Source organism: Lissotriton helveticus, chromosome 6, assembly GCF_964261635.1.
Source record: "Lissotriton helveticus chromosome 6, aLisHel1.1, whole genome shotgun sequence".
NCBI lineage: Eukaryota > Metazoa > Chordata > Amphibia > Caudata > Salamandridae > Lissotriton > Lissotriton helveticus.
In genome coordinates this window covers 439,183,796-439,208,936 of record NC_136067.1, presented here as the reverse complement: position 1 = coordinate 439,208,936, position 25,141 = coordinate 439,183,796, and the positions used below count along the sequence as shown (strand labels likewise).

The window sequence follows — 25,141 nt, the reverse complement described above, 5'->3', positions numbered from 1 at the left end:
ATTAGCAGTTTGCTAATCGCAAATAAGAATGCGATTTCAAGGGTGCCAGGGGTGTCCAAAGGACACCCTGTATCACCCCTGAGATGGAAATGTAGTCTGATGTTGCGCACACACATGTCCAAAAGACACGTGTGTGTGTAACATACCACTTAGAAAAATGCACTAAAGTGCATTTTTCTAAGGTTTCGCTATTTACCACGAAGTCAGACTTCGCGGTAAATAGCGGACGGAAATTGCGAAATCGCAAATGTTTGAAGTTTCATGAATTGCATTTAAGGAATCTCAAATAGAGATTCCTTAAATGCTATTCCTCGCTAAAATGCTAATTCTGTAATAGCGAATTTTGCATTTGGGATGATGAATCCCAAATGCTAAAATTGCGCTCGCAAAGGGGCCAGATTCTCAGAATTCTCAGAACCAGGAACTTTCGGAACTTTAGATCCGACTGGATCTCACGTAGGTGAAGGGGGAGATTATTCCAACATTGAGTGGCACCCATCTCATGCTGCATCACGCTGCATCAATTCCTTTGAGGAGCTGCAATGGCTGTGATACGAGGTCTGCATCAAGTTGTTTCATGCTGAGTCTGTTCCGATGAGGAGCTGCAAGGGCTGCAATGCGAGGTCTACATTGAGCTGCATTCGGCTGCATTGGTTCCACTTAGGAGCTGTGAAGGCTGCGGTGTATGATGTAAAAACAAGGCCATTTACCATGAATGTCTTTACAACTATGCTGGAAACACAGCAGCGTCTTTACAACAAAAGTCTTTAAGCACATTTTTTTTTACTACAGGTTTGCCTATACGAGAAAAATGTATGTAATTCCACAGTGCAGAATTCCCCAGGGGAACCTATAATCAATGATAAAGAACAACCTGGCTATATACTTTGTTACCCTCCAAGTATGTCCCTCAAACTTCAAGATGCAGAATATGGGAATTAGGTTTTCTCTTTCACTTCTGTGCACAAGAGAGGAGAAGGTCCAAACTACAGCACTGCCACACTACTTGTTGGTAACAGCAATATGTAAAAAGGTTAAAGATGTGAATAGGAATACATAGTTAAATAAATAAATAATATGCCTATGTGATTCTTTTTACCTACAAAACAAGCACAATGACTTTATTTCCAGTCCAGTAGGTGCTATATATGCTAAAACAGAGTTCCTAAACCTAGGTTCATCTACACAAACTGGCCAGGGCATTCATTACCATGCCATACAATATGTGTAATGGAAACAATACTCTTCCATGTGTCAATATACAAGGGTGATGGATGTATTGCTTGAATTAATCTCAGCCAACAGGATTTATTCATGCCTCCGATAGGGACCAGCCATTTGAAAATAAGGATTGGTTCTCCTCTAGTAGGAATAATCTAGCCTGAACTGCCTGACCACGTCCCCTAAAAATGGAAACAAGGAACCCCAGATCAGTATTGGTCTATTTGAGTCAGTAGGGTGTGACATGAGTCCTATGGGGCAGTGAGCACAGGACTCTGTGCAGTTCACCACTGCTAACTGGTGTTAAGGGAATTTTACTAACTCCCTTAACCCCTTCGACGCTCATGACGAGCTGGGCTCGTCATGAGGTAGCCTCCCAGCACGCTCATGACGAGCCCAGCTCGTCATGAATAATGGGTTTTTGAAAATCCCAGCGCAGGAAGGGAAAATGTGCCGCGAGGATGTGGTTAAACATGGTAAAATTGGTCGACACCTGATTGGCACATTTAATTTACATGTATGTCCCTAGTTCAGTGGTAGGGAATGAACCCAGCACATGTAAACTAATTGCTACTTGTGGACCTACAGCACTCATAGTGCCACTCACTAAAGTAGCACATTACAACATGTGCCAGGCCTATCAATACAGTCGGTAATGGTTTTAAATTGTCAATCTAACCTGGCAAAGTAAACCTTTTGCCAGGTCTAAACCTTCTTTTATAATACATATGTCACCCGTAAAGTAGACCCTAAAGGCCCATAGAGCAGGGTGAATTGCATTAAAAAAGTTAGACATGTGGCTCAAAGTATTACATGTCCTGGTCGTGAAAACCGCTTACATCGGGAGCAGGTAGAAACTGGAGTCAAATGAAATGTAATTTAAAATCCTCTTTATTTCTAAAATAGGACTTCAAATTACAATTCTGCAACTGCCAATTTTAGAAATTTGACGTTTTCTTGCCCTAACCAGTTAGTACTTGCTGCCAGTGTCCTGCGTCTCATGACTGTGAATGTCTCTGCTGTTAGGGTTTGTGTATTCCTGCCAGACATTGAGACAAAGGGGACTAGGTATAGGAAGGAAGGGCCATCTTGCCTAGATGGCTGGAGGTGGATTTTTTCCCTGCCCCACTCTACTTGAAAAAGGCTTGCCTCCAGCACACACAAAGGTACCTGGCACCAGAACCCTGTCACCCCTAATTTCTTGGAGCCTTGTCAGGGTAAGGGAAGAACGTTTCAGAACCAGATGTGGGGATAGCCCAGGTTGTCCGCATACTTTAAAGGCTGACATCAGATATACACATTGGGCCCTCAGGACACCTCTTCAGTACACTCCTAGACCTATGAAAGTCTTCAGAAGGACTACCTGGACCCCAAAGAACATTCTAGCTTTTACCAAAGGACTGTATTGCTGATTCAAGGCCAACCTTTCCACTTCAAGGAGCACTGGATCACCTTCTTGAAATCAGGAACACCAGAACTGACTATAAGGGCTATTTCGCTGACCTCCTGTGTAAGCTACAGGGCCATAACAAGCTCCACAGACCTTGGGCCCTGCACCTGGAGTCCTAAACCCCAGGTGACCCCCCAGGTTCTGGGCCCTTGGAAGTGGTGTTAGATCTGCTGCTCATGCCAAACCCCAAAATTTAAGATTTAGAAAATTTTCATCAAAAAGTGCCCTGAGAACCGACAAAAGACTGAGACCTATCTGCTAGACGATCTGACCAAAGTGCATTGCCAGTCTCCCTAACTTTGCTAACTTCTCAGCAGCAGCAAACCCTGTTTAGCTGGACCTCTCACAAAAGGTATCCAGCTCCAGGAACCGTTGTCGGCCACAGCCTGCAACTTACTTCCAAAAACAGGGGCAAAGTCTGAAGATAAAAATCTTTACCGAGACTCTGACCAGCTATTACCAGATGAGGACGCATCCTCCTCAGACACCATCGGCTGCCTTGCCCACTGAACTCTACATTCTCAGGAACTTTTCTTCAAAATGTCTTATTAGTCCAAAAGTAAATCGAGACACGGACCATTCCACCTTCTATATCTGACCGCGCTTCATAAGCCTTAATTGTTGACTTTGCCCCAGTATCGCATCAACCAGATACCTGAGGTTGGCGCTTTGATCTTTTAGGTGTTATTTTGAACTAAAAGCATTTAGAAAAGCATAACTCCATCTTTACTGATTGCATTTAATTCATTTTTGTGTAATTGCATTCATTACATTTCACTCTATTTCTCTAAATTGATTTGGGATTTTTCTTCTGTTGTCACTTTATTACCATTAAGTGCTGGAAAAAATACTTTGCCCATTGCCTCTCAGTTCAGCCTGACTTCTTTTGTGCCAAGCTACCAGAAGGGAAATAAAAATGAATGTATTCACCCTGTCGTTCATCTGACAAGGATTGTTATTGTTGCTTGAGTACGGTTTTCACCTCCTCTACCAATAAACCATTTTTTACAAAGATTTCTAGCAGAAGACTGTGCTACCGGAAAATAAAATAAGACGTGTTTTCTTGGTGCTCCATCTTAAATAGTGATATATTACATGAAGAATGTTTCATGATGGTTGTTTCCTAGTCTGTACTTGCAAGTTCGAAAGGGATTTTTTTACAGAGTGGTGGAGTAAATAATTTAAAAAAGATTTCAAGAAAATAATTAGATATGGCAATAGTAATAAGGATGGATAAATTATGCGTATGGAAATAGACAGGAATTCATAAGGCATAAGAAATGGATAGTAAAAAGAGCAGCAACTGAGAAAAAAGGGAGCAGGAACACAACAGTTTAGTCCTGTATACTAATTGCATAAGTGATAGGAAGAGATGATGAGCTCTTAACAAGAAAAAATGAGACCCACAAAGAAATCGTTTTCTTATCGTTCAAAGGATAAGACATACGCTGCCACAATACCCTTTGAAATCTTAAGGGGCAGATATCACAGCTAAAATATGGACAACTGCCATACTTTTCAGCCAGAAGAGATGATGAGCTCTTAAACAAACAAAACAAACACCAAACAGGGCGTTTACAGTTTTGTGAAAGAAGTTGACTTTTTCCAGTGACCACAACGAGTACTACTAACACCTATGATTGTTCTGTAGATTGGTGGAATAAACCATTTAATAAATGTGTAGACCAGATTTCAAGAAGTCATCGTATTTGGCAACAGTCGTAGTAAGGATGGAAAACATATTGGGATGTGTAAGGACAGTAATACATAAGGCAAACGAGAGGGAGAGTAAAAAGAAGAGCAATTGTAAAAAGAGTGACAGGGAAACAACAATTTAATTGTATACACTAATTGCATAAGTGATAGAACAGATGCAGTATGATCTAAAGGTAAGAAAGTATGAAATCTAGAAAGCATAGAAAACCAGCTGCCATAATAACCTTAGGAATGCTAATGTTCAGACATAACTGCTAAAATATGGACAACTGATATACTTCGCGAATAGAAGACATAATGAGCTCTTAACAATGAAAAAAGGAAACAACTGAAAGAGATCGTTTACAGTTAGAATAATGGTATTAATAATAATAAGACATTTATAGAGCGCCTGGCTACACCAGCTGGTGTGTCCCCGAGCTAAGAAACAGTTTCAGCTAGAGCAGAAGAAGAACCTGACTATATCTGATGGAGACAGTTTTTCAGGCTTCTTTGAAAGGTGGAGTCCGATTTCTCTGCACGTAGATGGGAGTGTGTTCCAATTTCTGGCTGCCAGGTAACCAATTGAGCGTGCTCCCATCCTAGCCCTTTTTATCTTCTGTATTTTGAGCAGGTGAGCACCTGTCGATCTTAGTTGTCGACAAGGATTGTAAGGGCTTAGAAAATCAAGCAGATAACTGGTGCCCTTCCCCTGTATGCTCCAGTGACAGAAACACATGGCCTTAAAAAGAATTATCTTTCCGACTGGCAGCCAGTGGGGGGAAGCATGCCTCGGTACATTAAGGACTAGGCGTGCCGCTGCATTCTGAATTTGTTGAAGGCGTTGCAAGCAGCATTTTGGCACACCCAGGTAGTGGACATTCCCGTAGTCCAATTGCGAGGTCACCAGGGTGTGGACTATAATTTTCCTTGCTGATACGGGAAGGATGTCTACGGTCTTATGTGAAGGACGTTGACATTTTTCAGTGACTGCAACGAGTACTACTAGCACATAGGGCAAATAGAAATAAAGGCAACGTGATGGTGAAATGGAAAAGCAACTGAGGAGGGTAGACATCTGTGGGAAGTGCGAATCGAATAGAACAGACCAGTGGAGAAATTCAGTAGTCACAAAAAAGATAGAACTAGTGCAAAACGTGATACAGCCAAGGTCCAAAAAATGTGTCACACAAGCAATAGTTTTGTGAAGAAGGCAATAGGTCGCACTGATCGCACTCACTAAAGAGCAAGCATTGGCAAAGACAATAGGTCTTGGCAATGCCTGAATTGTTGGCCTTCTAAATGTGAATGTCTTTTAGCCATGTTCTCTAGCAACACATCTGCTGTTCAGCATTGCTGAAAGTTACTGAAAGCCCAGAATCACAGGATGCTGAGTCAATGCAGAGCTTCTTCAGCCCCCCATGTTGAGTTTATTTTCCTGCCCCTCCTAACACAAAAAAGCATTATGAAGTGGCCTGCACCGGCCGCATTATATCATTTATTTCAGTGTTTTTCAGCCATACTGATCAACAGATGTGCTGCTAGACAACATGGATAAAAGACATTCCCATTCACAAGGACAATAGGTCGGGCATTGCAGAGATCCATTGACTTTCCCAATGCTTGTCTAGTGTTGACATACTCGTGTTGAACAAATGAGGAAGTGATAGTGAGAAGCAGTTGAGGAACTTTGAAGTGAAGCGAGCGTTGGGCCTACCCTTTTTGTAGGGTCATCCCTGAATTTTTTTCTTTCCCCCTGGTATTTTTTCTGACCTGGTGCTGGTGGTTTTAGGACTCTGGGCCCTTTATCACTGCTGTCCAGTGTAAAGTGCCTGTGCTCTCTATCGTCAAACGTGGTAAGAATGTTCTACACCTGTTTGGCGTATTTAATTTACCTATCAGTCCCTTGTAAGGTGGTATCTCAGTTACCCAGGGCCAGTAAATTAAATGGTACCGGTGCGCTTGCAGCGCTGCTTGCACCACCCACCAAAGTAGCATTGCAAACCTGTCTCAGGCCTCTGCCATTGCAGGGCCTGCGCGTGCAGTTTAATACCGCTGTGACGCTGTAGAACACTCAGTTGCATCACTGTCCAGAGGATTTAGAATGAGGAATTACCACTGGGACCAGAGAAGCATCTGCATCACTATCTAGAGGACTAAGAATGAGGAATTACCACTGGGAACATAGACGCGGCTATCAGCACTGTCTAGAGGACTGAGAATCAGAACTTGTCACTGTGACCAGAGATACAGCTGCACTGCCTAGGGGACTTAGAATGAGGAATTACTGATGGGACCGGAATAGCAGCTCGCAGCACTGTCTAGAGGACTAAAAATGAGGAATTACCACTGGGACCAGAGAGGAAGCTAGCAGCACTAGCTAGAGGGCTAAGAAAGAGGAATTACCATTGGGAACAGAGGAGAAGCACCCTCTAGAGGACTATGAAGAGGGAATAACCACTGGGAACAGGCGCAGCTGCAGCATTCTCTAGAAGACTTAGAATGGATGAATTACTGACAGGACCAAAGGAGCAGCTAGCAGCACTGCGTAGAGGACTTAGAATGAGGAATTTCTGATTAGACCAGAGAAGCAGTTAGAGGCACTGCCTAGACAACTTAGAATATGGAATTACAGGTGGGACCAGAGAAACAGCTATCAGCACTTAGAATTAGGAATTATTGATGGAACCAGAGAAACAGTTAGCAGCAGTGCCTAGAGGACTAAGCATAAGGAATTACCATTGGGGTCAGAGAAGCAGCTGCAGCACTGTCTAGAACACTTTGAATGATGAAATATCACTTGGGATCAGAGAAGCAACTGCAGCTCTGTCTAGAGGACAAATAATGAGGAATTACCACTGGGACCAGAGAAGCAGCAAGCAGCACTGCCTAGAGGACTGAAAATTAGGAATTTACACTAGGACCAGAGAAGGTTCACTGTCTAGAGGACAAAGAATGAGGAATTGCCCCTGGGACCAGAGAAGCAGCTTGCAGCAGTGGCCATACAACTAAGAAAGAGGAATTACCACTGGGAACAGGCACGCCATTGCAGGACTGCCTAGAGGATGAAGAAAGTGGAATTACCACTCGAAACAGTGACACAGCTGCTGCATTTGTGGCCAGATAAAGAACAAGATTTACAGCCCTGTTTACAGAAATGGAGCAATAGACTTCTGAGCGAGTGAAACATAATGATAAAAACAAAAAACTGAATCAAAGGGAGCTAGCAAGTGAAGTCAAATTTCTAATATTCTACTTTTGTGACAGCTCAACTCGATCTTCAGTGCCCCAGACTCTGTAGATCATACGTGAAAGCTAAGGTGCGAAGGGGAGAACACACAGAGAAATGGTGGGTGGGAGGGGAAAGCAGTAACACTGGTCATCTGCTCACGTTTGCAACATTTCCAGAGCAAAAGGCAATCAATCAGAAAACATAGTATATTAAATTAATTGAAATCGAGAGAAGCTAAATGAGCCCCGTACCAGAGCCAGTCACTATGGGAGGGAACAACAGAGCAAAAGGATGGACAAATGGGCATGATTTACCATTCAAAAGTAAGGATTTTTGAAAGGCACCTGCATCAACCAATGACAAGTAATGGCCTGGCTTGAAGCTTATTTACTAAGTACACCATACCTGACAGAGCAGGGCGTGCATGCTGCTAGGCTCGACCTATGAAAAGGAAGGTTGCATGTAAAGTGTGCCGGAAGTGAGGCAGGGTCTCACCACTGCAGTTAGTGAGTAGAGGGATGAAGAATGTGATAATGATGGTAATGCTCTCTGTAAAAGGCTGATGGAGGTGAAACTCGCTTTTTCAATCCCCACAGAAGATATGATGTGCTCAGAGTAATTCAGGTATTAGCTTCATTAACCACTGCGTCAAAAAAATAGGTGTGGGTGTAGCATCCTAGTGCAAGGCATCATTCTAAGAAATGTCACATTCATTCCGTAACTGTTGAGTACAGTCATGAAGCTGTGCTCTAGTTAGACCTTTAGGACAGTTTGCCATCCTCCTTTTCTCAGTTAAAAAATGAGCACAATAAATGCAGCGGACCATATCAATAGTTTCTATCTATTTTCTCAAATGTATCTTTCCTAGTTGATGGTAACATAAAAGGTTTATTGGGTTACCTCTTTATAATGAACAAACGGTGTGGGACCCAGTTGGATGAAAAAGGTGGGCGATCTGTAAAGGAGGTGTGATTTGCATAATGAAGGGAGTGGCTTAACCATTTAAACTAAATTCCACATAGAGTTTGTACCCATGATTGTATGATACAACCATGCATCCCTAAATCATGCATGCCTTAACAATGCGGTCCGAACTATGACCGCATCTTTCCTACGCATGCCTTTACCACGTATGCCTTTATAACTAACTAGCAGCCCGTCCCGACGTTGTCTGGGTATGAAATAGAATGCGTGTATGTGTGTATTTGGCAAGGGCAATTTATTTTAAAATCTCGCGGTAGACAAAAATGTTTGTTTCATTAGAATCGGGACGGAGAAGACCCAGCTGCAGCCCGGGTTGATGTTAGCAGGCGCGTGTAATTGGTGTAGTGATCCGCGGCCTGAGCTTGGCTACAGCCCTGGATGATGTTAGCAGGCGCGTCTAATGTCGTTGAATGAGAGAGTTATCACCCGCGGGTAAATCCGTTTAATGAGAGAGTTGAGTGACGGCGAGTAGGAGAAGCTGCAGTAATTGTCCCCGCAGACACGCTCATTTCCGTGTTCCCCCGCTGGAGGCCCAGATGCAGGCCTGTTTGATGTTAGCAGGAGCGTGTTACCCCACTTGAGGCCCAGCGGCAGCCCTGGTTGATGTTATCAGGCGCGTGTAATTAGTGTACTGATCCGCCGCCTGAGCCCGGCTAGAGCCCTGGTTGATGGTAGCAGGCGCGTGTAATTTCGTTGAATGAGAGAGTTCAGTAACAGCATGCAGGAGAGGCTGCAGCAACGTTACTTACCACTCCTCCAGCTGAACACGTTTGTCACACCCCCAGCACACGGCCACAGCAGACGGTCTTCTGATTAATGTACGACCCACATGGCATGAAGGGCGAAGAGCGTGCCCCTTGATGTGGCGCAATTGCATTCACATGGCATGAAGGCCGGACACACGCCCCCAGCGTTTCTCATGCCCCCAGCGTGTCACGCCCCTTGATGCTGCACAGCAACGTAATTGGCGCTTGTATGTACGACTCACATGGCATGAAGGGCGGACACACGCCCCCTTCGTTTGTCACGCCCCCAGCCCACGCCCACAGCACAACGCAGACACGCCCACAAGGGGTTACTTTGCTGGCACGGTTCTTTTACCTTTTAAATGTATATGGTGGCCGTCTGCATAGCCTATGTCCTTCTGCTGCAACTGCCCTTTCCAACTCTGTATTGGGTGTTGTGATTGGTGCTGTGGTTACTGAGATTACCCGACTCAAAGGTTTGGGCTCTCTCTTTATAATATTAGTATGGATTTAGTTGTAAGGGCATGTTTGCTAAAGGGATATGTGTGGTAAATTGCATATCCTAGCCAACCTGCTCTGCGCCCTAAAACCTCATACCTCAACCCTGTAATCCACCCTGTCCCAGCACTTACAACTACCCTCACCCCTGACTCTAAGCCCTAACACTAGGTCGCTGCCCCAAAAAACTACCCTGACTCTCCCCACTATGAGCCCTAAACCTGACCTTGTCCTGCCCCTAAAATGACCCCTTCTCCTCCCCTCGCTTTGAGGCCTTAAACCCTGCCTCATGCCAAAAACTACACTGACCCCTGCCGCCCGTTCCAAGCCTTTCCCTTAAAATTACCCCTTTCACTTCCCCCCGCCCTGCGGCCTAAAGCACTGATAACTACCTGCCCTGAGGCCTAAAGCCCTACCCCTATCCTAAAACCTACCACCACACCTAAACAAATACCCCCCAAAACTCCGGCCCAGCCTCCCTTACCTGGTCGTGTCTGGAGGTTCTTGTCCCAGAGCTTCCTGTTCCTCTACCAGCCCTTCTGGACATCTAGACTGCTGTCTGCCTGAACCACTCATATGTGTAGTTAATGCTGATGCATTGTTTAGTCAAGCATTGTTCTGCTTGCAGTGAAACAGCACACGTGGGTCAGCCTGCGTTGTAATGGCCGTCCCCCCTACCCAAATATTTACATAGAATGGTTCTGCGGATGTGACTAATTTCCACATATGCACTATGTAAGAGCTATACTCTACACGAGAAAAAAATACAAAAACACAACATCCTAAACAAACTAACTCTCATAGGTGATGTAAAATTAAGTAAGGAATGTGAAATATAGACAGGATAGACATAGATCATTTTAACGATTTTTTTTACACTCGTCGGAAATTGATCAAAGTGTTTTCATGTAAAGTTAGGGATATGAATACAGAGTCCGAAAAAGGCCCGTTTCAATTCCATGTTTAATTATTACCAAGTCTAAGACCCAGAGAGACCTGGCCCACTTAAAGCTCTGTTGGGACCACACTCGTACGGTGGAAACTACTTCATCCTTCCCCATCTCTCTGCATGTCACGCTTCCCTTTGAAAAACTGTGTACTCAGAAGTCGTTTCCTGTTAAGGGACAGTATATCTCGGTATATCAGAACCATGATGGGCTGCATCAAGTCATGTGAAAATGTATGTCAAGTATCATATCGTCTGCATGAAATCAAGAGCTTGCATTAAGGTAAGGGTAAGTATTCTACTGCAGCATTTCTCTCAGCTCCAAGGGACCCTGGGGATCAGGAGCCTGAGCTGGAACATAACCATTGATCCTCTGAGATAACTCTCTCTGAGCCCCGGGCCCTGTCGCTTCATCTTTAGATGAACTGTCACCTTGCTCATGAATGTAAGAATCGGTAGCAACACTTCACAGGCGACTTGGTGCATGACAATCTTTGAAATTGAAATAAGAAATCAATTGCAATGAATTCTAATGAATTGTACTTTCTATATTTCACAGGTAAGCACTTTGGACTGGGTGCGCGCTGAAAAAATCTATAACCTCTGTGAGGTTCTTTTTAAGGTTCATAAGGTACGTATGGAGTTTGTCATTTCATGATTTTTTAGCCATTATAAAACATGTTTTAAGCTTCACATTTCAAAAAGACTGCATTGCACTTGAATTCTTCCGAGGTACCCTGATATTTTTCCAAAATTTTCTTTTAAATGCGTAAAAAAAGACTTCACATAATTGCACTTACAGACACAGATCTGCAGGATATATTGGAACATTTTGCGAGCATCTTATTCATTATCATAGGAAGAACAACTATAATACTATTTTAAAACGAATGCATCATTTTAATTGAAATGTTGAAGTACATGCGCTATGCACACTACTTACAGACGTAGTACACGCAAGTGTTTAGAGAACACCCATAGGCATGAAAAGATGTGTAAAACCAATGTACATTTTCTAACATCTTTGAAAAGCTGTGCGGAGATTATATTCACCCTTTCTTTGACACAGCACTGTGTGTGCACTACACTATGGATACAATATGTCCTGAAACATTTACTCACTCATTCTTAAGGTGTATAACACCCCTAGCCTTAGTTTTTAAAGTAATTTACATTGCCAGACGTCACTAGAATGGCACAAACGCGCAGATGAAGTCATAAAAGGTACAGAAAACAAGAGGTAAGTGGTGCATGTAGCATTGCTCAACAATGTCCTAAAGAGAACAAAATAGTAACATAGGCACCTGAACGCTGTTTGTAAAAAAAATCATCTTGACAACTCAAAAATAGCTGACTCAAGGAGACAGAAAAATACATTACTGAATGGAGGAAAAGAGATTCAAATTAGAAGAGTTGTAAATCCCTCTCAGTGAGGTCACAAAACACCAAGATAAACTTTTGGGTTTCATGCTTAAACCTTTCTTTGCGGTTGCAAATCACGTGATTCACAAAATCTCAGGGTATGCTACTGCACAACAGTGAGTTGAAATGCACAAAAGCTATTTTGTAATTGGAAAAGTATTTTTGACTGGCAAAGTTGTCTTTTGAAAATATTTATGAACTGCAAATAGGAGGAAGTGAACATGTTTGTCTACCTCCTATTTGCAATTTGGAATGCCATGGAGCAGTTGTTTGTGATCACAATTGTGGTTGTAAACCATTTATCATTTACCAACACCTAACATAAGGCTGGGACAGCTTCCACCTTGTGAATTGTGGCAGGTGACCTCAGGTGAAGTAGACACTAGTATAGAGAACACTAGATGCCACTCCCTTTTTAACAGATGTCAGAGTCCAGGTGCAGTTGCAGGGTGATTGGAAGTCTTTTATGTCACTGAGACTTCAGATCAGGAGGTCAGCCAGCTCGCCCTTGGAGAAACTCTGGGTTTAAGTAATGCAGACCAAGTCTTTTTTACCCAGGCAGGGGGAACACCAGGCAACAGGGTAGCATAGGAAAGTAGAAGTCCAGCAAAGGACCAGTCCAACAGAGTAGTAGTCCTTCAGCAGCACAGCAGTCCTTCTTCATGCAACAGTCTTCACAGGTCCAGAGGTATAGTTATACCTACTTGTGCTTTTGAAGTAGGCAGACTTAAAAGACATGTAGTTGAAGTGCACAAAGGTCCTACCTTCCTGCCCTGGCTCCTACCTCACTACAGGGGAGGTATGCAGCCCCTTGTATGGGGGCAGCCTATTCAGGTGTAAGTGAGGCTGGGTCGAGCTCCTCCCTCCCATCCTGCCAGGATGGCCCATCAAGTCACACCTAAGCTCCCATTGTGTGTGGCTTTCTAAGAGGAAGGCTCAAAGCCCAACTGTCATCTATCCCAGACATGTGATCAGAGACAGGCAGCAGGCACCGAAATGTCTAAAGTAAGAAAATGCCAACTGTCTAAAAGTGTCATTTTCAGTACTGTAATTTAAAATCCAACTCAATCTTAAGTTTGAATTTTAAATTGTGATTCTAGAGACACCAAACTTGTAAAGTATTTCGCTTCACCATTGGGAAAAACACTTATAAAATGTAATAAGGTAATCCCAATATTATCCTATACCAGATATATGTCTTGCTCTATTGAACAATTACTTTGAGAGTTTTTCACTACCAGTACATGTAAATCTTAAAGGTGCAAGTCCTGCCTTTTAAATATAGGGCAGCTTGCTGTAATGATTTCCAGGCTTGTTCCGCAGGAGCGTCAGGAATCTGGAGAGTAGTCCTCAGTCTTCCCCTACAGCCTTCCGACTCTATCAGACTCTAGAGTATCGAATGGCACGCCAGGGGAAAACAGGGAAACAAAACAAGGAAAGGCGGGGAAATGACAGGTCTTGACTGTGGAACTTCAGTGCGGCCACTTGATGAGGAGGCAGGCTGTAAGGGAAGGAAAATGTTACTACCTATATTTTGCTACAAAACAGTGTACATTACAATGCCTACATATATATAGATATCACCTACCACAGCTAATGGTTTGGACTTTGAGATACCACTGATAGGTAGGTTTGGTGTCCACTCTCTGTACAACAAAAGGGCAAAAGAGTATAAGCACTCTACCCCACTCTATACTAGTATATAAAATAAAGTGATTTAGGAATCTCACCACGCTTATCTTATCGGGAATACTTGAAGAGCACCAAACTTTATTCCAAGGTGAAATGCGCGTGTGCGAGCCTTTATTCTGAAGTATGTACAAGGTATAATCTGCCAGAAAATGTCACAACTTTGTCAAATACAACATTAACCACATACAAGAATGTAATAGAGGCAGCGCAACGCGCTGTTACCGTGATTCCAGTAGCTGAGCATCGAAACACACCATACACTGGTCCACGCAAGTGCCCCAAACAAAGAGTATTCCAAAATGCCAAAGGGAAGGCTGGTTGGGTGGTTCACCCAACGGGAGGCAGCTCCGGCCAGTGAACCAATATGAATATGCGGTAGGCAGTACCCGGCCGGACGACGGGGAAAGACCCGGCCGCCGGGCGGAGCACCAGGAACAGGGAAATGTGGAATAGGCACTACCCAGCCGGACGACGGGGAAAGACCTGGCCGCCGGGCGGAGCACCAGGAACAGGGAAATATGGAATAGGCAGTACCCGGCCGGACGACGGGGAAAGACCCTGCCGCCGGGCGGAGCACCAGGAACAGGGAAATCTGGAATAGGCAGTACCCGGCCGGACGACGGGGAAAGACCCGGCCTTCGGGCAGAGCACCAGGAACAGGGGAGTATGAACGGAGAAAAGAAAAAGTAAAGCAAACACGAATTACTCCAAACGTGTTTGTGGAGAAACCAAAAAGGAAACAGAAATGCCCCCACAAGGATGAAGAGTGTCAGCGCGGTAGTAGGACCGCCAAGGAGGGCCGCAGGATACAACAGAACAGAAAGCCCGCACGGAGGACGCGGAGAATCAGAACAGGAAACACATCCGACCAAAACCGGAAGTCAGGCAATTCCTACGGGGACAGAACACCCGGAAGTGGGAGCTCGACGCTAGAATGCAAAGCGGCATTCTGTTGAAGTGGTGCGTCTTTTATAGTGACCAAGGCAATCGGAACTTCTTCGCGAGTGGGACCTCGGGGCATGACACTTGCCCTCTGGGTTGTCCAGTGTTTTCCTTAGGGGTGATCTATACATGTAAAAAGGGAAGGTTTGGGCCTGGCAAAAGCTTTATTTTGCTGGTTAATATATAAGATAAATAAAAGTAGGGCTAAAACACATCCCTGTACATCCGCAAAATAGAAAGATTATATATGCCTGGACAGGCAATGAACTAGCAAGATGGCAGAGGAGCAGAGTGGGGTACAGCCCCACTTGCTACTGAATGGGCTATGCTCTGCACTCACCCAAAGGGCTTGTCATCCCTCCATTGTTCATGCAACAAGATTGGAGCCAGGCCAGTGGAGTTAGGAAAATTCGAGCACTTTAAAGGGAGCTCTTTAGAAACTTCTCCCACTTCAAAAAAGGCACCATGTATAAAAAGGGGACCTTCAAACACACTCTTCAATTCACTTTCTGGACCTGAAGGAATCTCAGAGGACTAGTTGCTGCTGTGGCCTGATGTGTACTCTACACGAATGCTTGCTGCACCTGGAAGGACTGCTTTGCTGCCTGGAGCCATCATTGAACCATTTTAGCCATGCCTTGCTGCTTGAGCTTTGTTTCATCACCAGTACCCAAGACAACTAGAGTGACTCAAGTGGCTAGTTAGCTCACCTTTTGTTTAGAGTCTCAGACACAGAAAATGCTCCCTCTACCTTGAACCTGCACATGTGTTGCATAAGCTATGGTCTGGCATAGCTCTACAACGTTTGCTTCCCCATCCACGGGTGGCCTAAGTTCAATGCACCTGTACTTAATGTGAAAACAGGTTATTTTAGACAAGCAAAACTCCACTTAATACATTATTAAAGAAACTAATTGTTTTTGGGTTGCTAACAATCGATGAAGGGAATCAGGGACATCACAGTAACAGAAACTCTATTTCGCTCTTCACAATATCACACACACACACAGCACTAAGAAGAATACACACTTTAGCTAAAATATTTATTACAACATGGTGAACTTGTTTCTTGGTACATCTAAAATAATCACACAGGATATCATAAAACAGCCTGAAGGAATTTTGCAACCAACAAGAATAAAATTAACATTTCTAACATGGATAAAATATTATCTAAAAGCATAAAACCCTACAACTACTCCTACGTGCTAACCTAGAATAGCATATAGTAGAGCAACTTGTGAACTAGACATTCATGGATGAAGTGGTGCACGGCATACCTTGTTATCAGTAGAGCTGCAGAGGAAGTCTTCCCTGCAAAAGGCAAACATGCACTGCAGTAGAAGCTCTCCTCAGGGACTCAGCTCTAATTAGCTTCAGGGAGGATGCATCACTTTCTCTAAAAGTAGGCATAAACCAAAATCGTATTAAGATAGTATCTTGGAGGATATTCTTGGTTAAATGGCCTTTTTACCTAAAGGGCTGAGTTGTGGCCTTTAAATACTGAAAAGTTATCTGGAAGGAACACCTCAGGCTCTAACATACTTTTAGGAATGTGATGTATAGATTATAGGCTCCAGAGAAGGGGCCCTAGACATACCTCTAAAAATGAGAAAAAGGAGGTGTTAAATCGATTTGAATCCTTTTGCTGAACTATCTATGGATGTTTCGTGAGGGTCTTGAGGCAGTGATAAAGGAACACTTGATTCAGACTGCATGCCTCATCAGTTGTTATGTCTGGGTCATTATCTGAACGCTTTGGCACTCTCTGTCCTCTTCTCAGTTCAACAATGATTACATCAGATATGACACAATTTGGAAGTGTTGTAGTGTCATGTGTTCTGTAGAAGGCCCATTGTTGTTTTTCATGTGTTAACCTAACTGTGCACGACACAGGCCGCATTAGCTTTGCACACATTGCTATATAAACACTTTGCTTTTGTGCCACATTATATTTTCACAGAGAACCTGCAGTTGTTTTCTCGTTTGGTCTTTCGTGAAATTTAGTCTGAACAGCATAAAAGGTCAAGCAACAATGTCTCTTGTTATTTTGTTCTGTTCAGACACTCACACCTAGACACAACACAGAAATGCAGCTGTTGTTTATGAACATGTAACCCTTGTCATATAGGTATGCACAGCAATGTAACACCCACAGAGACACAGATATTTTCTGAGATGATATCACGCTGTATCTGAGATATAGAGGGAACATTTTTTAGCGCTTGTTGGGACGCGCTCACCTTTGGCTGCTCGCTGTGAGGAGGACTTCCAGCCAGACTTTCAGCCTGCAACTCGCCGCACCCGCTCCGCGGGTGCCGCTTCGTCGTCAAGTGAGGAGGAGTGGGAGCTCAACACCATCTGAGGGCTGCAGGGCTGCGAGTGTATCAGGGACTCCAAATCCCAGGAGTCCCTGAGTGACCGCTGACCACTCCCGGTCCGCTCTCCCTGCCGGCCCGCCCACCGCCCACCTGAGGGTCCGTTAAAGCCCCACCTGCTGCATAGACTCTTGGGGAACATTTTTTAGCGCTTGTTGGGACGCGCTCACCTTTGGCTGCTCGCTGTGAGGAGGACTTCCAGCCAGACTTTCAGCCTGCAACTCGCCGCACCCGCTCCGCGGGTGCCGCTTCGTCGTCAAGTGAGGAGGAGTGGGAGCTCAACACCATCTGAGGGCTGCAGGGCTGCGAGTGTATCAGGGACTCCAAATCCCAGGAGTCCCTGAGTGACCGCTGACCACTCCCGGTCCGCTCTCCCTGCCGGCCCGCCCACCGCCCACCTGAGGGTCCGTTAAAGCCCCACCTGCTGCATAGACTCTTGGGGAACATTTTTTAGCGCTTGTTGGGACGCGCTCACCTTTGGCTGCTCGCTGTGAGGAGGACTTCCAGCCAGACTTTCAGCCTGCAACTCGCCGCACCCGCTCCGCGGGTGCCGCTTCGTCGTCAAGTGAGGAGGAGTGGGAGCTCAACACCATCTGAGGGCTGCAGGGCTGCGAGTGTATCAGGGACTCCAAATCCCAGGAGTCCCTGAGTGACCGCTGACCACTCCCGGTCCGCTCTCCCTGCCGGCCCGCCCACCGCCCACCTGAGGGTCCGTTAAAGCCCCACCTGCTGCATAGACTCTTGGGGAACATTTTTTAGCGCTTGTTGGGACGCGCTCACCTTTGGCTGCTCGCTGTGAGGAGGACTTCCAGCCAGACTTTCAGCCTGCAACTCGCCGCACCCGCTCCGCGGGTGCCGCTTCGTCGTCAAGTGAGGAGGAGTGGGAGCTCAACACCATCTGAGGGCTGCAGGGCTGCGAGTGTATCAGGGACTCCAAATCCCAGGAATCCCTGAGTGACCGCTGACCACTCCCGGTCCGCTCTCCCTGCCGGCCCGCCCACCGCCCACCTGAGGGTCCGTTAAAGCCCCACCTGCTGCATAGACTCTTGGGGAACATTTTTTAGCGCTTGTTGGGACGCGCTCACCTTTGGCTGCTCGCTGTGAGGAGGACTTCCAGCCAGACTTTCAGCCTGCAACTCGCCGCACCCGCTCCGCGGGTGCCGCTTCGTCGTCAAGTGAGGAGGAGTGGGAGCTCAACACCATCTGAGGGCTGCAGGGCTGCGAGTGTATCAGGGACTCCAAATCCCAGGAGTCCCTGAGTGACCGCTGACCACTCCCGGTCCGCTCTCCCTGCCGGCCCGCCCACTGCCCACCTGAGGGTCCGTTAAAGCCCCACCTGCTGCATAGACTCTTGGGGAACATTTTTTAGCGCTTGTTGGGACGCGCTCACCTTTGGCTGCTCGCTGTGAGGAGGACTTCCAGCCAGACTTTCAGCCTGCAACTCGCCGCACCCGCTCCGCGGGTGCCGCTTCGTCGTCAAGTGAGGAGGAGTGGGAGCTCAACACCATCTGAGGGCTGCAGGGCTGCGAGTGTATCAGGGACTCCAAATCCCAGGAGTCCCTGAGTGACCGCTGACCACTCCCGGTCCGCTCTCCCTGCCGGCCCGCCCACCGCTCTCAGTCTTTGCTATATCCGGGGCAACTCCTCCCGCAGCGCGGGACGCAGCCCGGGGCGAAGACCGGGCAAAGAGCGGGCCGTTTGAGGCCGTTCGAGGACGGCAGCGGACGGCCCTGGCCCACAATCCCTGGTCCGTTGTGCAACAATAGTAAGATTGGCTAAATTGTGCCCGGAGCGGGTTTTGGGTTCTCGCATATTCGTACTGTCCATCAGGGCGGCCTATTCAGTTTTTATCGCACTTGTATAAAGATTGTAATCAGGTACGATTATAGAAGCTGGGACAAATTCCGAAATCATGGTTCTGAGATCCGGTAAAACTCGCAACGTCCAAATCCAAACTCCAACTGGAGTGGTTTCAGGCCCACTAGACGCTTTTATCACGCGAGCCTCGGGTATCCTGGAAAAGGAAATTGCAATGGTGGAAAAGCGTCTTTCCTTAGACTTAGTTAGCGGAAAACGCTCTTCTCTAGGTAGGTTGGCCAAGATTCCCAGCCCCGTACCACCAGTACAAGCACACGCAGCTTTTAATTGTATGCACCTAGACACCACGGAAGCTATCGTCCATATGGATAGCGAGGATATAAATCCTCTTGCTCACACTACACTTTTCCCCAAACATCCCCTGGACGACCTTGAAGCAACAGGAGAAATTGATACTCAGGATAGCTATTCCACTAATCAAAGTTTTGATTCGGTTGATTCAATCCCTGACTCACCCAAAGTAGATTCTGATGCCCCAGTCCACACAGATCTCACAGATATAAACAAGGGTTCTAGGAAAAGAAAACAAGACTCCAGTTATAAGGGAGGGAGAGAATGCAAGATGCCGAAATGAAAAGATCCCGTTGGTAATCACATACCAGGCTCAGGCCATCCAAGCGGAAATCAATGCACAAATGCATTGCCCAACACTCTATGCCCCTCCCTTATTTCCTTAGGTTCCTCAAACCCCTGTCCAACATGTCTGAGCAGTGATGATTCCCTGCTGGCAAAGATGGAGGTCTTAATGAAAAACCTCCTATCACCTGTTTTGGAGAGGACTAGACTAATGTTATTGCAAATAAACTCTTTGGAGGCTGTAGTTAATGCGAACTCTGCAATACTATTGTCCTTATCGGACATAGATTCTGGGTTGGCCAAATACACCCATTCATCTCTGGCCCCAAAAACAACTATAATTCCACCTAGTCTAGTTGATAACAATCAAAATCCACCAGGACCAGTAACGGACAACCCTAATTTAAACAAAGGGAGTGCTTATAAAAATTCTCCAAATAAGGTACTAAAGGCCGCTCCCCAACGCCTTCATATGCCAAAGCCTACGAACAAAACCCCCACCAGACGTCAACCAACTAAATTACCCCCTCAGGTAAAACCTAATCCCACCACCCAGAGTTTCCCACCCCACAGGCCCCGTGTAAACCACCAAAATGCCCCTAACCCTCTGGCAAAGAAGCAATCCAGGCATCCCACGCCGCGGGTCGATATCCCCATAGAGGCAACACCTTATACCATGGTGCTGACTGGTGTTGCCCCACTGCCATCAGGTAAAAGGGAGACCCACGAAGACCTGCGAAATAAGGTTACCTTTTGGCTGAATAAAAACAGACCCCTGCCCCCATCCTCGCCAACAGAAATCTTATTTGTAAGGAGGGTTGACTGGGTGGGCCAGAGTCCCAAGGATCTGGAGGGTGATTGCATTTTAATATCGTTTAGGGACTCATGGGTGGTGGATACAATCTGCCGTGAAGCTAGGTTTGCCAGACAGGGGGACGTCCAAACCTTAGACCTTTCTTATTTCTATCCCCAAAGACAGGCTCACTCCCAAAAAGCCCCGAGACAGGGACGATCCATTGTTATGAACAACCCCAGGACACTACACCTACCAATTTTTCCACCCTTATTCAACCGCTTTGGTCCCCTGTCCGATCTGGAGGCAATTGATTGACTCCATAAACCACCCCAAACTTCAGAATCTGTAGAAAATGCCGACCCTGGGGTAGGGGGTAAGAGGCAGGGCCAGGCGCCTATCCAACTTATAGTCATGGTAGAGGAGGGGAAAAGGGTCCCACCTTCATCAGGGAAAAATACACCACCTTTAAGGGAAGGGGGAATCTCTTTGTTGTTGGTTGAACATAGCCTCACGGGGGGGTCAGAAAATGGGCTGGAAGCTGGGACAGGACAGGATTCGCATGCAGTCTCCGCGGTGGTGGCCTCTTCTATCGTACCAACATCGGAAACTCTTGCCATAGCGTCCTGGAACATTGCTGGGATTAAAAACCGCGTCCACTCTAGTGATTGGCTTGAGTTCATGGATAAATATGATGTCATACTACTCCAGGAAACCTGGGCTGTGGACCCAGTTTATAAGCAGGGTTATGTAAATTTCTATAAAGCAGCCACCCAAAGTGCTACTGGGAATACCAAAGGGCGAGCCTGCGGGGGGTTACTGATCTGGGTGCGACAATCCCTGGGCTATTGTATCACGGAGATAAGTGTACCTAATCCGGACCTCCTGATTGTTAGATTGGGAAGGACTGGCCACCAGGACCTGATATTGTTAAATATATATGCACGAGGCCTGCCAGGCGGACGCACGCCACCATTGTTGGAGGTACTAGAATCTGCTCTGGCAGCCCTCGATTGTTCCAATGTCATCTTGCTTGCTGGGGACCTAAATTGTTGCTTTGAACCTCTACTAGACCCTGGGGATTGTTGGGGCTCCGTGGAGGACACAGTATGGGGCATACCTGAGCTGACGTCTGTAAAATCAGTACCTGCCACAGAGGCTGCGGTAAATTGGACGGCCTTTTGTCTTAACAGTGGCTTCAGGGCCTGTAATGGCCGAACTAAATCAGACCAGGGAGCCAGCTGCACTTTTGACAACGGGCTGAGAAGAAGCCGCATCGACTACATTCTGCTAAAAGTAGCAGATTGGCCTCTGATGCTGGACATGGAGGTAATTCCCCGCCCTGAAAGTGACCATAATCCCCTGACTCTGCAATTAAAGGTGCCAGGTCTAGCAAGATTAGAGGAACCTGGTATCTCACAGACGGGGGACACCTACTTAACAAATGATAGGAAGAGGGTAAAATGGTCCAAAATTGAGGGGGACGAGCTATTGAGAAACAAGATTACTAGTGTGGTTAACATTACTCTTAATGAAATGCTGACTCACGTTGAGTTGGGGGACAAAACCAGAGCAGCTGACCATATCTTAAATCTCCATAATCGCTGTTTTAAGGATTTAAAAATTCTGCTTTCTCAACCTCGCCGACAGGGAAATAACCTGGTACCCACTCGCCCCCACAAATGGTATAATAAAAAATGCAGGGAAGCACATACTGCCCTAGTTAAAGCTGTTAAGTCTCGGAATGCTAGCTTGGTGAAAGCCGCCAGGTCATCCTATAGGAAAGCACAAGGGGAGGCTAAAAGGGAGTGGGAGGATAAATACTGGTCCGACCTCTTGGTAGCCTCCATGTCCAGCAATCCCATCAAATTTTGGGAGATAGTTAAGTGGGGGAAGGATCCGGACGGTCGTATCCCCACAAACCATGTGCCCCCCAATGAATGGGTTACCTTCTATGCAACCCAGTTCCGTGCTGTTAACCCTACGCCATCCAGCACAATTGAAAAGACTCCCCACCCCACTACTCAAAGCGAGATCATCACTTTTACAGAAGGTGAGGTCGAGCTTGCATTACACTGTACCATGCGAGGGAAAGCGCCAGGTATGGATCTTATACCCGCTGACCTCTTCAAAGCTAACCCTGCCCTGTGGATACCATATATTGCCATGGTGGCAAACTCCATTTCTGCAGGCGCAGGCATACCCAAATCTTGGAAGGGGGCGGAGATCCTGCCGATTTATAAAAAGGGCAATAGGTCTAGTCCGGGTAATTACCGCCCGATTAGTCTTATTGACTCTATACAAAAACTTATCGCTCGCATGGTCCTGGGCAGGGTCCAAGGATGGATTGAGATGGAGGACATCCTATCCCCAATGCAGGCGGGCTTCAGATCAGGAACCAGCACCATCGACCAGGTGTTCAGATTTTGTTTGATCTACTGGAAGGTGGTGCTGCTTGGCGGCGGTACCATCTTTGCTGCGTTCATCGATCTGAAGTCCGCATTCGATCTTGTACCGAGGGAGAAAATGTGGGGAGTCCTGAAGTCTCTAGGGATGCCAACGGAATTGCTTGACATGATAATTAAAATGCATAAGGACAACTTTGCAAGGGTAAGATGGGGTGCCCAGGGCCAGGTGACAGAACTCTTCCCAGTCACCCGTGGTGTCCGCCAGGGCTGTGTTTTGGCCCCTACTCTCTTCCTTTTGTTTATTGACCAAGTTGTAAAATTCTTCGAATCGACCCCAACTGATGCTCCCATGCTGGCAGGACAGCGATTCCCAATGCTCATCTTTGCTGATGACACCTTACTCCTCTCCAGAACACGCAGCGGCCTACAGCGGGCTCTGGACCGCTTTGAGGAGTTCTGTGTCATCAGCGACCTCAAGGTGAATGTTGGGAAAACCAAATTTATGGTCTTAAGTAAGAACCGCACTGTCCGGAGTACAGTTAGTATGGGAGGGGTCAAGCTGGACCAAGTTGAGAACATGACATACTTGGGGGTTATGCTCGATAGTCGCTTGAAATGGAAAACACAAGTTGATGCCCAAAATCTTAAACTTGCACGACTTACCGGCTGTTTACTGAGTGAGCAAAGGAAATCTATAACCAAGCGGGTCACACCAGCCCTCAAAATCTACGATGCCAAAATTAACCCTGCAATTCTATATGGTGCGGATTTGTGGGGTCATATGGATTTGCAGGGCCTGTTTAAAATACAGTGTAAGTTTCTCCGCAACCTGGTTGGTCTGCCACAGTCGTCCCCCTCAATCCCCCTTTGTTTGGATTTGGGATGCCCTCCAATTAACGAGCTGGCTAGATTCAGACTGGTTGCCTTCTGGAGGCGTCTATGGACCTCGCCCGACCTTACCTTATTTGCAAACGGGGTAGTAGAAGTAAGGGCAATCAGTGGATCGGAAAAAATTCCCTGGTTCCGAACGGTCAAATCGATCTTGACGGACATGGGCTTAGAGCACCTTTGGTTTTCCCCAGCAGTTAGTATTTTTCCTACCAAACAGGCATTTAAAGAATTGTACTGGTCCACGCTTCGCCTGAACAGAATAAATGCCTCCTGCTCTACTAGCCTTACTGGTAGGTTTCTTTGTTTTAAGTTGGACCCCATACGTGAACTTTACTGGGACACGGTCTCTAAATCCTTAGACAGGAAACTCTTCCACCAGTTTCGGGTGGGCACTTTGCCGTTGAATACCTTCACGAAAAATTGGTCCTCTAGCATCACGGATCAATGCAAATGGTGCCCAGGCCAGAAAGAAACAGAGGGCCATTTTCTGTTTGCTTGCCCCAAATACCATGCACCAAGGACCAAATGGCTAAAACCACTTTTTCAGAGACTGCCCATAAGAAAATCAGAAGAGGCTATTCATGTATTAAAAACTAACACACTGGAAATCATCACAGTGTGTATTGCCAAATATTTGGGTTGGGCGTGGATACTCAGGACAAAACAGTAGCCTAAATCTGGATAGCATGAATTTACTTGTAATCCCATTTTATTTGGGGAAATTTGTCTTAGGGAACTTAATTCAGGATTGTCTACAAATTGTTTAATTCATTTTTAATGCTTAATTCCCTTTTAATGTATGTGTATTTAAAATGTTAATTAATTATTGCTTGTAAAATTGTCTTTTATGATTCTTTTAACAATCGAAATAAAGACTTTAAAACCTGAAACCTGAGATATAGAATGTTCATCTGTGTATGCTTAGGTATGGGGGTCTGCTACTAAACGCAGAGATCTTTCCTGTATAATTGGTTTGCTTCTGTAGACAGGGAGGAGGGTTTGTCTATTCGGTTGTATAATATGACAGAGCTTTTTATACTCTATGGTCCATTGACAATGCTGATGATATTTTTACGAGGCAGTTGTTTTCTGATTGTGGCATGTATACTGCATTCTAGAGCAGGATAGTTTAAATAAACATTTCAAACTTACTTTATGTATGTGTCATATCTCATTGTAGGCAAGTGTGTGAGCAAAAGGGGGTGTCTTGTCACAGTAATCCCTGAAAGGGGTGGTAGAGTTATGTTCTTGGGTTTCAATTCACTTGTCTCTCTGGGTACGAGTAGGAGGGCATTTGAGATACTATAGCTAGTCGGACATGGGCTCATGGTACTGAGGTGGGATGGTGACTCAGTTCCTATCTACTAATTTTCTATGGTCCCAAGCATA

The 25,141-nt window shown here is 45.9% G+C and overlaps 1 protein-coding gene across 1 annotated transcript in view; it reads left to right on the top strand.

The window, feature by feature from the left end:
- SNTG2 (syntrophin gamma 2) overlaps positions 1–25,141 on the top strand; it is a 1,262,328-nt gene that overhangs the window by 832,667 nt on the left and 404,520 nt on the right. The window contains exon 13 of the mRNA XM_078647499.1: positions 11,332–11,403. Within this exon, the coding sequence (XP_078503625.1) occupies positions 11,332–11,403 (72 nt within the window). The remainder of the gene's footprint in view (positions 1–11,331; positions 11,404–25,141) is intronic.